The sequence below is a fragment of the Panthera onca genome, chromosome B3 (assembly GCF_046562875.1).
Source record: "Panthera onca isolate mPanOnc1 chromosome B3, mPanOnc1 haplotype 2, whole genome shotgun sequence".
NCBI lineage: Eukaryota > Metazoa > Chordata > Mammalia > Carnivora > Felidae > Panthera > Panthera onca.
Genome location: NC_138344.1, coordinates 107,087,857 through 107,102,999, shown reverse-complemented (window position 1 = coordinate 107,102,999; position 15,143 = coordinate 107,087,857). Strand labels below are relative to the sequence as shown.

General features: G+C 37.0%; 1 protein-coding gene and 1 pseudogene across 8 annotated transcripts in view; one reads left to right on the top strand and one right to left on the bottom strand.

Annotated features, from left to right (window-relative positions):
- SLC38A6 (solute carrier family 38 member 6) overlaps positions 1-15,143 on the bottom strand; it is a 74,426-nt gene that overhangs the window by 25,499 nt on the left and 33,784 nt on the right. For all 8 annotated transcript variants that reach the window (XM_060619983.2, XM_060619977.2, XM_078448175.1 and 5 more), the window contains 2 exons: positions 7,897-7,979; positions 7,373-7,431 (listed from right to left, as the gene is read on the bottom strand). In XM_060619983.2, the coding sequence (XP_060475966.1) occupies positions 7,373-7,431; positions 7,897-7,979 (142 nt within the window). The remainder of the gene's footprint in view (positions 1-7,372; positions 7,432-7,896; positions 7,980-15,143) is intronic.
- LOC144616491 (large ribosomal subunit protein eL15 pseudogene) lies at positions 134-2,310 on the top strand (annotated as a pseudogene).

The following is a 15,143-nucleotide window of genomic DNA, read 5'->3' as shown; positions in this document are numbered from 1 at the left end:
TTCTTTTTTTTTTTTTTTTTTTTTAATTAAAAGAAATCCAGAGGGATGCCACCTCTCAGAAAGAACCAATGCAAATATCTCAGGATTTTACTCTGGACTGTGGCCATAATGCTCCAGACCTACAGTTGTGGACATGTCGACATTACCATTGTTGAGGCTGTTTCAGGGCACGCAATTACTCTGCAAATATTTGCTCCAGGCTGAAACCCAGCATACAGAGGGGCAAGGGAGAATAAAGGAAGCATTTGTCTTTTGCAGGAGACCAGTAAGTAAATACTATTCCTATTCGGTATTTATCTAGTTTGGGATTTTACCCTATTCAAACAAAATTTTATATAGTGATAAAACAAATTAAGGACAATGTACACTTTTAGGATAAAGTTAATAGTGAACTAAAGAATTGCTTTGAACTCAAGCCCTCACCAAGAAAAAATAAATAAAAGGGTAAACTAAGCAAGTTGCTTTTGATATTTCTAGGTAAGCTTTCAATATGGAATACAAGTACATAATGGTCAACTTACCAAGAGGAAAGAAAAAAAATCAAAAGCAGTAATTTCACATCTTTTTTTTCTGGTACGTTTTCAAAAAAAGATGAGGATGGGGTAGGATAGGAGCTAGAGCAGCATGGTGGCTACTGGTCTCTGTCTGCAGCCCTACCCCAAATTCAGCACCGCACACCTTCCCCTTACTAACAGTGTGTGTGGCAACTGCAACCATGTACTGAACACCTGTGCACCAAGTACTTCGACAAGGTTGGAATGGGAGCTATCTCATTTATTTCATCAGCTTTTATTACTTGGCTTGCAAATCAAAACATCTCATAACAATGCTCTAAAATACAATATAATGAGTTTTTCATTCATTTTCAATGAATTTCTAATTAATGAAAAAAAAAAATCATTGGCAGCTTGGCTTTATATTATTAATATTAAATCGGGCTACTATAGCTAATTTCCCAGTAGAGACCTATCCCAAGTCTGAGCCTACATGGTGGGATGGTGAGGTGTGCTGTCCTACAAAGTAGAAGTACAGAATGAGAATAGACACCCAACAACAGTGACAGGGAGTCCTTGCTCAGGCTGAAGGTACAACATGGTAAGAAGGTAACTCCAGGGGTTAGAAAGACAAAGGGAAAAACAGGATTAAGTTCACAGGCACAAAAGACCCTTCCTTTTCTCTGTTTCAAGTCTTTTCCGCCTTTCAAGGCTCAAGTTTAATTTCCTTCTCTTCTCTCAATTCCTGCAATTCTTATTCTGAAGCAAATAAATCACTACTCAATTATATATTGTCTTCATTGTTCTCTATTGTTTTCCCATTAATTTTTCTTACGAGAGTGACAGATCCTTAAGAACAGCATCCACGGCTCACAACAAGCAAAGCTTCTGACTAAAAGCCATCCAAATTGTTTTCTATTTTGATTAATGGCTTACTAAAATATTACTTAGAATACTTATCTCTACTCAAGACAGAACTTTTGGAAAAAACGGCAATCCATTTGTTTTCTAAAATGGACCCAAAAAGGTCGATCCATCTAGTTACTGTCATTCGGAGCCACTGATAAAATTGACTTTAAAAAGTTTAGATATTTCAGGGAGGCAAAATGTTATGTTAAATTTTTATGCAAAATAAGGATCTGGGACAACAGACAAGGCCATAAGTTTTGCTTTCTGTCTGGCGGCAGGCATCAGCTCAAAGGTCAGCCAAGACAGGCGCTTACAAGTACATCCAGGAGCTATGGAGAAAAGCAGTCCACTGTAATGAGCTTTCTTCTCAGGGTGTGCTGCTGGCAGTATGGCCAGCTCTCCGCGGTCCACAGGGCCCTCACCCAATCCAGCCTGATAAAGCCCCCAGACTGGGCACAAGACCTGGCAAGGTTATGTCATATATCAGATTCGTGTGCACCACAGTGGTTGCAAACACTCAGTTCCTAAGGGTGCAACCCAGGGCAAGCCTGGCCATCATGGTGCTAACGAGCCAAGATTGGCCCAAAGCCTTTAGTCGGTTGCAGATGCGTGGCTAGACACCACTGTGGGGCTCTGAGAGTCCTGAATTCTAACTGGGTTGGCGAAGATTCCACATACAAATTCTTTGAGGTTACCTTCATTGATCCATTCCATTAAGCTCTCAGGAGAATCCTGACACCAGTGGATCGCCGAACCAGTCCACAAGCACAGGGAGACATGAGAGCTGACATCTGAGGCCACAAGAGATATGGCCTTGGAAAGGGTCACAAGTTCCACCACAGTTAGTGGTTCTCGCTGTGCGGCATGGAGGAGACACAATATTCCCCAGCTCCACCATTACTGCTAATGTAGGTCATGTTTGTAAAATTCTTACCTAATAAACAATTTAGGACAGTCATGTCTGCTTAAAAGTGTTCTTTAATTTGTCTGTTAAAATGAGTTGTCTGCAGATTGTTCCATAAATGCACTGTCAAATTATGAAAGTCAAAGAAGGATAATGTTTGAAGACTGTAAGTGATGGTGTATCTTGTTTCTAATAAGATAAACACTTTTGTCTTTGCTTTATCTTATTAGGGAGTTTATATGTGGGTGTTTAAAATGCTGTTTGGACTCAGATATCACCTCACGCCAGAGTGGCCAAAATGAACGAATCAGGAGACTATAGATGCTGGAGAGGATGTGGAGAAACGGGAACCCTCTTGCACTGTTGGTGGGAATGCAAATTGGTGCAGCCACTCTGGAAAACAGTGTGGAGGTTCCTCAAAAAATTAAAAATAGACCTACCCTATGACCCAGCAGTAGCACTGCTAGGAATTTACCCAAGGGATACAGGAGTACTGATGCATAGGGGCACTTGTACCCCAATGTTTATAGCAGCACTCTCAACAATAGCCAAATTATGGAAAGAGCCTAAATGTCCATCAACTGATGAATGGATAAATTGTGGTTTATATACACAGTGGAGTACTATGTGGCAATGAGAAAGAATGAAATATGGCCTTTTGTAGCAACGTGGATGGAACTGGAGAGTGTGATGCTAAGTGAAATAAGCCATACAGAGAGAGACAGATACCATATGTTTTCACTCTTATGTGGATCCTGAGAAACTTAACAGAAACCCATGGGGGAGGGGAAGGGAAAAAAAAAAAAAAAAAGGAGGTTAGAGTGGGAGACAGCCAAAGCATAAGAGACTCTTAAAAACTGAGAACAAACTGAGGGTTGATGGGGGGTGGGAGGGAGGGGAGGGTGGGTGATGGGTATTGAGGAGGGCACCTTTTGGGATGAGCACTGGGTGTTGTATGGAAACCAATTTGACAATAAATTTCATATATTGAAAAAAACAAAAAAACAAAAAAAATGCTGTTTGGTATAATAGGTGTAAAATAAATTCTGTAAAAGTAGAATGCAGAAGGTAGCCACGTGGGTTTGTAGGTGCGTGTAATGAAACCTACACTTCACTGGGGTGATGTTAACGCTCTGCTGGTTTCCCCTCAAATGGCTGTTTTTAGGGGTTTGGTAAGAATAAGCTTTTTAAATTGGATTTTGCTTGGAAATGTGAAGAATATCCTTATCCTTTATCATGATCATATGCAGAATAATAAAGTTAACCAGGGCCAACATTTTTAGGTTTAATCCAATATTCCATTTATGTAACTGCTGCTTCTGAAAGAATAGTTTAAAAGAATGCCACCACTTTTAGGAGAATTAAATAAACCTGTTGTAAGAAGGTTCTCTTACAAATAAAAATACCACTGAGGTTCACATAGAAGGTGGAGTCTCCTGATTCTATCCCGTGATTCCATGGGATGTGTAGGAGACTGAATTTCATACAAAATCGTCAGTAATGCTATTTACACCAGTGTATATTAAAACTGATAGAAACTGGGGGCACCTGTGTGGCTCAGTGGGTTAAGCGTCTGACTTTGGCTTAGGTCATGATCTCATGGTTCGTGGGTTTGAGACCCGCATCAGGCTCTGTGCTGACAGCTCTGAGCCTGGAGCCTGCTTCAGATTCTGTGTCCTCCTCTCTCTCTGCCCCTACCCCATTCGCGCTTTGTCTCTCTCTCTCCCTCTCAAAAATAAATAAAACATTAAAAAAATAAACTGACAGAAATTGAACATTAGGTAAACAAGATAAATTTACCTTAAGATTCCGTATCTAGTAACCAATGCTAGGATTGGTAAACGGTAGCCATCAGATAACCTTTTAAGTGTGAGGATAAAAAATTAAAGCTGGTTTTGATCAGATTTTTTTTAAAAAGACTGCAAGCTTTACTTACATTATTTAGGCAGTGTAATTTAAGAAACAGATTTCTGGGCTGATTTTTCTTTTTTTGAAAAATGTAATATAGATATTATATAGATTTACAAACACAAATTGACAAAAATAATAAATGAAATCATTGACACACTTCAAAAAAATCTGAGCTAATATATACAGGCTTCCTTTCCCTAACCACTAGTATTTCAAAACCTAATTATTTAGAAAGTCTAAAATAAATATGACAATTAAAAGGAGCATTACGGGGCGCCTGGGTGGCTTGGTTGGTTAAGCGTCTGACTTCGGCTCAGGTCATGATCTCATGGTCCGTGAGTTCGAGCCCCGCGTCGGGCTCTGTGCTGACAGCTCAGAGCCTGGAGCCTGTTTCAGATTCTGTGTCTCCCTCTCTCTGACCCTCCCCCATTTATGCTCTGTCTCTGTCTCAAAAATAAATAAACATTAAAAAAAAAATTTAAAAAAAAAAAAAGGAGCATTAAAAAAAGGTGAACAGTATCTTCATTGTCTCATTGCAGATCAAATTTAAATTGTGCTCACAGGTAAAAATCTGGGCAGATGGTTTATAAAACATTAGAATAAGTGCAGAATAAAGGTATTATTTCCATATGACTGCTACAGTAAGAAATCTGCACCGAATTTAAGAGTACCTGCCAGAAATGAATACTGTGAAAACTATAATAGACATCTTGTATCAATACATTTCACATGCTTCAAGCTATCGGCTATAAAAACCAAATTATTCTTACCTATGCAATGCTTGGATTGCCAATTATCTGTGAGGAAAAAATTCAATGTTATCTAGACTGATTCTCTTTCACATCCATATGTTCATTTGCATACATAGGTCATTCCTAACCTTGTAGATACTTCTCAACAATCAGATTATGAAAGTGGACTACTTTCTAACACCATATAGAAAAATAAACTCAAAATGGATTAAAGATCTCTACTTAGGATTAAATGTGAGACCTGAAACCATAAAGTTCCTGGAAGAGAACATAGGCAGTAATTTTTCTGACATCAGCCACGTCAACCTTTTTCTAGACATGTCTCTTAAGGCGAGGGAACTGAAAGCAAAAATAAACTACTGGGACTACATCAAAATAAAAAGCTTTTGCACAGCAAAGTAAACCAGCAAGAAAACAAAACTGAATGGGAGAAGATATTAGCAAATGATATATGTGATAAGGGGTTAATATCAAAAATACATAAATAACTTATACAACTCATGCCAAAAAAATAATCCAATTAAAAAATGAACGGAGGACTTGAATTTTTCCAAAGAGAACATACAGACGGCCAATAGACACACAAAAAGATGCTCAGCGTCACTAATCATCAGGGAAATGCAAATCAAAATCACAGTGAGATATCACCTTATACCTATCAGAATGCCTAAAATCAAAAAGACAGGACATACATAGCAAGTGTTGGCGAAGATGTAGAGAAAAAAGAACCCTCAGGTACTGCCGAAGGGAACGTAAATTGGTACAACCACTGTGGAAAACAGTACGGAGGTTCCCCCCAAAATTAAAAATAGAAATACCATATGACCCAATATTCCACTACTGGGTATTTACCCAAAGAAAACAAAAACACTAATTCGAAAAGATATATGCACCCCTATGTTTACTGCAGAGCTATTTACGATAGCCAAGATATGGGAGCAACATAAATATTCAAATAGACAAATGGATAAGGAAGATGTGGTGTGTGTGTGTGTGTGTGTGTGTGTACGTAATGAAATATCACACAGCAACAAAAAAGGATGAGATGGTGGCCATTTGCAACAACATGGATGGATTTAGAGGGTAGTTTGCTAAGTGAAATAAGTCAGACTGAAAAAGACAAATACCATATGATTTCACACAGGTGGAACCTAAAAAAACAAATGAATAAACAAAAAGTAGAATCAGACCTATATATACAGAGAACAAACTGAGGGTTGCCAGAGGTGAGGAGGGGAGGGGGATGGGCAACACGGGTCAAGGGAAGTGGGAGACACAGGCTTCCAGTTAAGCAATGAATAAGTCACGGGGAATAAAAGGTACGGCATAGGGAATATAGTCAATGATATTACAATAGTGTTGAATGGCGACAGATGGTACTAACACTTGTGGTGAGTATAGCATAATGTATTAACTTATGGAATCACTATGCTGTATACCTGAAGCTAATGTAACACTTTTTGTCACCTATACTCAAAAAATTAATAAAGTACCACTGCAAAAAAAAATCCACTTATGGTGAAAATAACTGTGGTTTCCCTTTTCAGTGCGGAGCCTAAAAAGTCTATGTTCATGGATGTTCCCTAAACTTATGGTGGTAATCATTTTGCTATATATGTAAGTCAGGTCTTTATGCAGTACGCCTTCAGCTTAGTGCTGTATGTCAACTGTATCTCAATTAAACTGAGGGTGAAAAGAGTCTGTGTTCAGTTCATTTACTTCTAAGATACAAGTCAAACAATCTGAGGGAGGGAGGGCAATGATTTTTAACGCTGATAAATTCAACAAATGATTAAATGAAAACACTTCTGAGTATTTTAGTTTTAAGAGCATCCACTGAAGAATAAATATTTCTGGACACTAAAACCAGGGTCACTTCCTCATCATTTAAATAATCCAAAGTTGTTTTATCCTCGTATCCCAGAAGACAGTTTAACCTAAATTAAATGCCTCCTAGATTGTTGTGATAGCTTAAAACCATGGCTCTATAATATGGCTCAGCTACCGGTATACTATGTTGTTGCTCATTTGGGTAGCATTTCCTTTCACTCATCTTTCAGTAGCAAGGGAGAGTTCAATCACATACACACACAGCATTATATGGAAATAAACTGAAACACACACCTACATAAAGAATTAGACTTCATCTTAGGTTTTAACACAATCAGTGTGCTCTCCTCTCTAGTGAACCAAAAGAGATACTGAAGTTGAACTGTGGCTTTAGCTCAGCCTCTTCAAAAGAGATACAACAAAAGAAATAATTTTGTGGCCTAAAGGGCTTTTTAAATAACACAATGAACTAAAACTCTAACAGAAAACAGAGTTGAAGAAAAAAGAAGACATTAACACAGTAAGTTCAATTTTAGTGAGGAGATAAGCAATGTACTCTATTTCAAACTTACCACAACAGCAAAGAACACCATAAAGAAAAATGATAAACTACTTGTGTAGCCAAGAAAGCCTGTAAAATAACAGTAAAATAAAAAGCAATTTATAAGGAAAGTGTTCCTAACGTACAGCAAAAGCTATACATCTTGGGCATGTTTTCTATTACAGTGCTTGGTATCTGGGGCTTAGGGCTGAGAATAACAACATTCCAACTATCTGTCACAGATCATTTATGCAGCTCTGTACAGCAGAGTTGGAACAGGCTTACCACTAATGGTACACTGTAAGGAAAGGCTGCTCTTTAATGTTCCGCTGTAAAGATTTTATTTTAGTAGGGCAGACAAAATACTACTGCAAACCAAGTAATGGGCTAACTAGGCAAGGCTGAAGGCTGAACAACCTAAAATAAGTCCGAGTTCAAAATTATTCACCACTACCACCCTTCTGCTAAAAATGTGGTACTGTGAAATTTAAAAACCCCTTAACATTATCTTCTCTCTCTTCCAAAAAAAAAATGTTCTCTTCTCTAAAGACTTACCTATTTTAGGAAGAAGTGCAAGAGGGAATACAATGCCAACACAAATGATTATTAGTAGTATTTGTCCATCAAGATACCAAGACCTATTAGAAAAAAAAAAGTCCTATTTTAGGCACAGGAATCCACTGTTTGTGTTTACACACACACACACACACACACACACACACACACACACTTATAACCATTACAACCACCCATTTAAGAAAAGTCTACTTCCTTTTATTAAAATACGTTCTAGTGAAATCCTATTATTCTTATTAATGAATTTTCATTTAAGAAAGGTATCAAAATAATGAGATGCTATTTTTCAACTACCAAATTAGCAAATATTTAAAAGTAAGATAATAGTCAATGTTGGTGAGTGACAAGGTAAGCACAAAACTGGTGAAGGTAAAAACTGCATAAAAAAAAATACAGAAAATCAGAAACAAACATCTAATACCATGACAATTTAAAAAAAAAAAATTTAAGTTTATTTATTTTTTGAGAGAGAGACAAGGGAGGGGCAAAGAGAGAGGGAAAGAGAGAGAGCATCCCAAGCAGGCTCTGCATTGTCAGCGCAGAGCCCCATGCAAGGCTTGAACACATGAACCGTGAGATCATGACCTGAGCAGAAACCAAGAGCTTGACACTTAACTACTGAGCCACCTAGGTGCCCTTAGGACCATGACAATTCTAAAACAAATTATGTGACCAGGGAACAATTTCAAAAAAGAAATTTTTATAAGTATAATAACGTAATAAATACTCAGTAAACATCATAAATATATATAGCATGATAGCAATTTTGAGGAAAGGATTCATTAAAAATGGAAAGGAACTACAACATATTGATAGCCATCATCTCTGGGTGATAGAATGATGAGTAATTTTTATTCTTTACAGTTTTCTGTATTTTTCAAATTATCAAGAAAGAGCATGAATTACCAGGGAAAAAAGTACTATATTTTTCATATAAAGGCATTAGCATATTAAATGAAATAAAGGCAAGTTAAAAGTGTGTGATGATGTATTTGATTACTTAAGAAAATTGGATGAACATTAAAAAAAAAAATGGTCAGAAGAATAGATTTAAAATACCAGAAGCATATATGTCTATGTGGTAGCAATATGAGCAATTTTTATTTTCTCCTGGTTTACATATAGATGGGTTTCAATTTTCTAATATAAAATACATGTGTATAAGTTTTAAAACGTTAAGAGTTAATGCCCCAAGAATTTAATAGTAAAGATTTCACTTTAGTATGTAAAGGACAAACAATTCATGCAAGAAGTAGAACTAGTAAATACACACAAAGACAAATCCAATCTCTGGTGCTAATTTAAGAAATAAAAATGAGGCTGTTGAAATTAAACTAGTAAAATTATTTTAAAAACAATATTCAAGGATGTGGCACAATTGATCTTTCACGCATTGTTAGTGATCTTGTCAATTACTACTACTTCTGGAAAAACAATGACAATATGTAGCAAAAGCAATAAAAATATGGTAATCTAAGAAAATAATCTATAATATAAAGAATTCTATGTGCATGAAACTATGAATATAACATTATTATAATATTAAGAAGCTGGCAGGAAGTCCTATATATTTAACAATAGAAAATATTAGGTCAATTAACAGCATATTCAGTGGAATGTTATGCAGCTTTAAAAAAAAGACAATTTAGTGAAATGGAAATGATAAAAGTATAAAATATATGGTTATTAACTATGTTTAAAAAAGCTTGAGAAAAATTAAAAGGGAATGAAATAACCATGATTAGGTAAGAGATGGTATTATGCATGATTTTTATTTTTTATCTGTCTTTTCTAAATTTCCTGTAATCATTTTTCACTGAAACATATACATATATACACACGCACAATAGTAACAAAGTAAAATTCATGCCAATATGGGAGCTAGAGTATCAAAGACAATAGGGATTATTTGTCCAAATCATATGGTAGATGCTCTCAGAATTCCCAGTTAGTGAAAATGCATCTTCTTTTTGTACCATGTAGCTAAAGTCTCCCATCCTGTTAAATTAAGAAAATGGATAGGGGCATCTGGATAGCTCAGTTGGTTAAGCATCTATTTCTTGATTTCAGTTCAGGTCGTGATCTCACAGTCATGAGACTGAGCCCTGCGTCGGGCTCTGCACTAGGCATGGAGCTTGCTTAAGGTTCTCTCTCTCCTTTTCTCTCTACACCTCTCCCACTTGCACTCTCAAATTAAAAAAAAAAAAGAAAGAAAGAAAAGAAAACGGACAAATTCCTAGAACCATACATCAAAATTGAATCATGAGAAATAGGAAATACGAATAGAGCACTAATGAGTAAGGAAAATGAATCAGTGATCAAAAACTTCCCAACAAAGAAAAGCCCAGGACCAGATAGTTGTAATGATGAATTCTACCAAATATTTAAAGAAGGATTTATGCCAATTCTTCTCCAACTCTTCCAAAACTCTGAAGAGAAGGGAACACTCCCAAATTCATTTTACAAGGGCAGAATACTCTAATATCAAAGCCAGATAAGGATACTACAAAAAAAAAAAAGAAAACTACACATCAAAATTCCTGATTAATACAGATGCAAAAATCCTCAAAAAAATATTAGCAAACTGAATTCAGTGGCACATTAAAAAGATCATATACCATGATCAAGTAGAATTTATCCCTGCAATACAAGGGTGGTAGGACATATGTAAATTAATAAATGTGACACAGCACATTAATAGTATGAGAGATAAAAATCATATGATCATCTTGACATATGAGAAAAAGCATTTGACAAAATACAATAACCTTTTATAATAAAAGCTTCAATAAACTAGGTATAAAAGGAACATACTTCAACATAATAAAGGCCATACACAGCAAACCCATAGCTAACATCATACTCGATAGGGAAAGGTTGAAAGCTTTTCCCTAAGATCAGGAACCACACAAGGGTGCCCAATCTCACCACTCTTCTTTTTTAAAATTTTATTTAAAAAAAATTTTTTTAAATGTTTATTCATTTTTGAGAGACAGAGAGAGACAGAGCATGAGTGGGGAAGGGGCAGAGAGAAGGAGACACAGAATCTGAAGCAGGCTCCAGGCTCTGAGCTGTCAGCACAGAGCCCCATGCTGGGCTTGAACTCACGAACTGCGAGATCACGACCTGAGCCAAAGTCGGACGTCCAACCGACTGAGCCACTCAGGCGCCCCCCACCCCCTCATCGCACCACTCTTTTTAAACATGGTACTGGAAGTCCTAGCTAGACAGCCAAATTGGAAAAGAAGTAGTAAATCTGTTTTTATTTGCAGATTATACGATCTTATACACAGGAAATCTCAACCAAAAAACTGTTAGAACTATCAACACATTCAGTAAAGTTGGAGGATACAAAATCAACTTACAGAAACCAGTTACATTTCTATACACTAACAACAAAATATCTGAAAAAGAAATAAAGAAAACAATCCCATTTATGACAGGATCAAAACCAATAAAATATGTAGGAATAAATTTAACCAAGGAGGTGAAAATTCAATACACTGAAAACTGTAATACTTTGATGACAGAAATTAAAGACACAAATGAAAAGCTATCCTGTCCATGTTCATAGATAGGAAAAATTAATTTGTTAAAATGTCCATACTGCCCAAAGCTATCTATAGATTTAACATATTCCCTATCAAGATTTCAATGACACTTTTTATACAAATAGAACAAACGATCCTAAAATTTGTATGGAACCACAAAAGATCCCAGATAGCCAGAGCAATCCTGAGAGAAAAAACAAAGCATCACTCGCACTTCCTGATCCTAAACTATGCTACCAAGCTGCTATACCATTCAAAATAGCATAGTTCTGGCTTAAAATAGACACATAGACCAACAGAACAAATAACAGAGCCCAGAAACAACTCTGTGTCCATATACAGCCAACTAACATTTGACAAGGGAGCCAAGAGTGTTCAATGGGGAAAAAATTTTCTTTAACAAATGGTGCTAGGAAAACTGGATAAACACATGCAGAAAAATAAAAAGGACCCCTATCTTATACCACTCACAAAAATTAACTTAAAATGGATTAAAGACTTAAGGGTAATATCGGACCATAAAACTTCTACAAGAAAACATAGGAAAGTAACTCCTTGACATTGGTTTTGGCATTTATTTTTTGGACATGACATCAAAAGTATAAGCAACAAAAGCAGAAATAAGTGGCACTACATCAAACTAAAATGCTTCTGTACCGCAAAAGAAACAACAAACAATACGAAGAGTCAATCTATGGAATGAGAGAAGATATTTGGAAACCATATCTTTGGTAGGGAGTTGATATCCAAATTATATAAAGAACTCATACAAAGCAATAGCAAAAAAAAAATTGAACAATCCAATGTAAAAATGGGCAGAGGAAATGAACATTCTTCCAAAGACGACATGCAAATGTCCAACAAGTATATGAAAAGGAGCTCGATATCACTAATCTTCAGAGAAATGCAAATTAAAACCACAATGAGATATCAGCTCACACTTGTTAGTATGGGTATCAAAAAGACAAGAAATAGCAAGTGTTGGTGAGGAAGTAGCGATAAAGTAATCCTTGTGCACTGTTAGTGAGAATGCGAATTGGTTCAGCCATTATGGAAAACAGTACGGACGTTCCTAAGAAAATTAAAAATAGAACTACCATATGATCCAGTGATGCCACTTCCGGGTGATATATCCAAAGGAAAACAGGATATGGAAAAGATAGCTGCAGTTCCTTATTTATTGCAGCATTATTCACAATAGCCAAGGTATAGAAGCAACCTAAGAGTTTGTCAGTAGATGAATGGATAAAGATGTGGGATATGTGTGTGTATATATGTATCTATCTATCTATATATATATACACACACATACATAATATGCCATATATGTAATATACATATGGAATAATGGAATATTATTCAGCCACGAGAAAGAAGGAAATCTTGCCACTTATGACAATATGGATGGACTCTGAGGGTGTTGTTCTAAGTGAGATAAGTCAGGCAGAAAAAAGATCATTATCGTTTATCACTTATATGTAGAATCAAAAAAAGCCACACTCACAGAAACAGAGTAGAATGGTGGTTACCAGGGGTGAGGGTGGGGGTGGGCAAGGGAACTGAGATGTTGGTTAAATGGTACAATTTGCAATTAGAGGATGAATAAGTTCTGGGGATCTAATGTACAGCCTTCTGATTGTAGTGAACAATAAGGTATACCTGAAAGTTGCTAGGAGAGTAGATCCTTAATAGAACGTGATGGAGGGGTTAGTTAACACTATTGTGGTAATCACACTGCCATATAGAAGTGTGCTGACACGTTGTACACCTTAAATGTATACAATGTCATAGGTTATTTATATCTCAGTTTAAGAAAAAAGAAAGAAAAGGTTTTCCTCTACATGGGTTTCCACCCCTGGCTTCCGACATGGACTTCATCGTGCACTGTGTCCTTTTGTACCCTGGTTTAAGAGGAAGTCCTCTGTAACGTATCTTTCCCGGGTATTGTTGGGTGCCAGCAACTTCCTCTTAAACAGAGCAAAAGAAGGAGCGGCAGCAGAAACAGCACCATGATGACACCTTTCCCTTTTTCACTCTAATTCATGTCTTTAGGAAATGCATGTGTCAGAACCCAAAAACCTATGCACAAGTATTTCTAGCACTAATGGACCCAAAGATGTGCTCTCTGCATTTGCACATGCCTCTCAATTCCTGTATGCAGGAGAACCTAAGAGCACACATATTAAGAATACAAAATGACGGGGCACCCGCGTGGCTCAGTCGGTTAGGCGTCCGACTTCAGCTCAGGTCATGATCCCACAGTTCATGAGTTCAAGCCCCATGTAGGGCTCTGTGCTGACAGCTCAGAGCCTGGAGCCTACTTCAGATTCTGTGTCTCCCTCTCTCTCTGTCCTTCCTCCACTCACACTGTTTCTCAAAAAAGGAATAAATGTCAAAAAAAAAAAAAAAAAGAATACAAAATGATATTGGGCATGTTCCTCTTCTAGTCACTCTTGAATTCAAGTGTCAAAATGAGAACTTCAAAATATCCCTCATTGAGGAACACCTGGCCACCAAATTTCTGAAAACTGCAAAAAGCCCAGGGCTCTCTGCCTAAAACCACGCTCCTTCTGGGACCCAATATCAGACCCAGACCACTGCAGTGTCAGGAGAAAAAAGACCCAAAGGAGCACCAAAGCAGATTCCATCTGACAGTTCTGCTGTTCCTACTGTCACGAAGGTGGAGTTGTGCAGAGGGCATATTGATCTTTAGGACCAAAGACTCTTTTCTCTTGTGTAAGAATAAAGGAACACTTTAAGTCCTGAAGTTTACAACTTATACAACTTATATAACGTATTACAACTATATCAGACCACAATTCACTCATGTCCAAAAGCCATGAGACTGCCCAAAGCACTTAACCGTGGGACTAAAGACAATGTCACCTCCTCCCAGCAGTCCCTCAGAATCACAGTTATGGTATGTTAGTGGATACTAACACATGCCTCAGATACTGCCTCCTTTTTCTCAGAACGGTGCTTTCCTTTAAACTGTCCTCTTCACAGGACTGGATTTTAAATTCCTGATATAAAAAGAACTTTATTGGGGTGCCTGGGTGGCTCAGTCAATTCAGTGTCCAACTCTTGATCTCGGCTCAGGTCATGATTTCACGGTTCGTGAGATCGAGCCCCACAGCAGGCTCTGTGCTGACAGTGCAGGATTCTCTCTCCCTTCCTCTCTGGCCCTCCCCTGCTGGCGTAAGCTCTCTCTCTCAAAGTAAATAAATAAATAACCAACAAACAAATAAAACTTTATTGCAAAATATAGTTTCTCTATCCCTGGCTTGGCTACTGGGTAATCATTTCTTCTTAAGGTACATTAATAAAGCCAATTGCAAATACAGTGCTTTTCTTTACCATTCAACCATAAGGCAATATAGTAATGCACAGTAAAGTTAGTTTAGATTTGATGTGCATGTCACAGTCAACTGAGTTGTGTTTGGCGATGGATAGTTTCCAAAGAACAGAGGTGATTAAACTTGCAAAATAAAACCCAGCCTGAGAAATACAAACCAGTAAAACATAATCTCAAAAAGCACCTATTAAATAAGCATCTTTTATAAATCAAAATTTTAGAAGAATATACTAACCTTAAATTTTTTCCTAAGGGGGAAAAAGAATTATCTAACCGAACCCCTGTTTTCCTACTGTAATCTAAATATACATTCCTTTAAG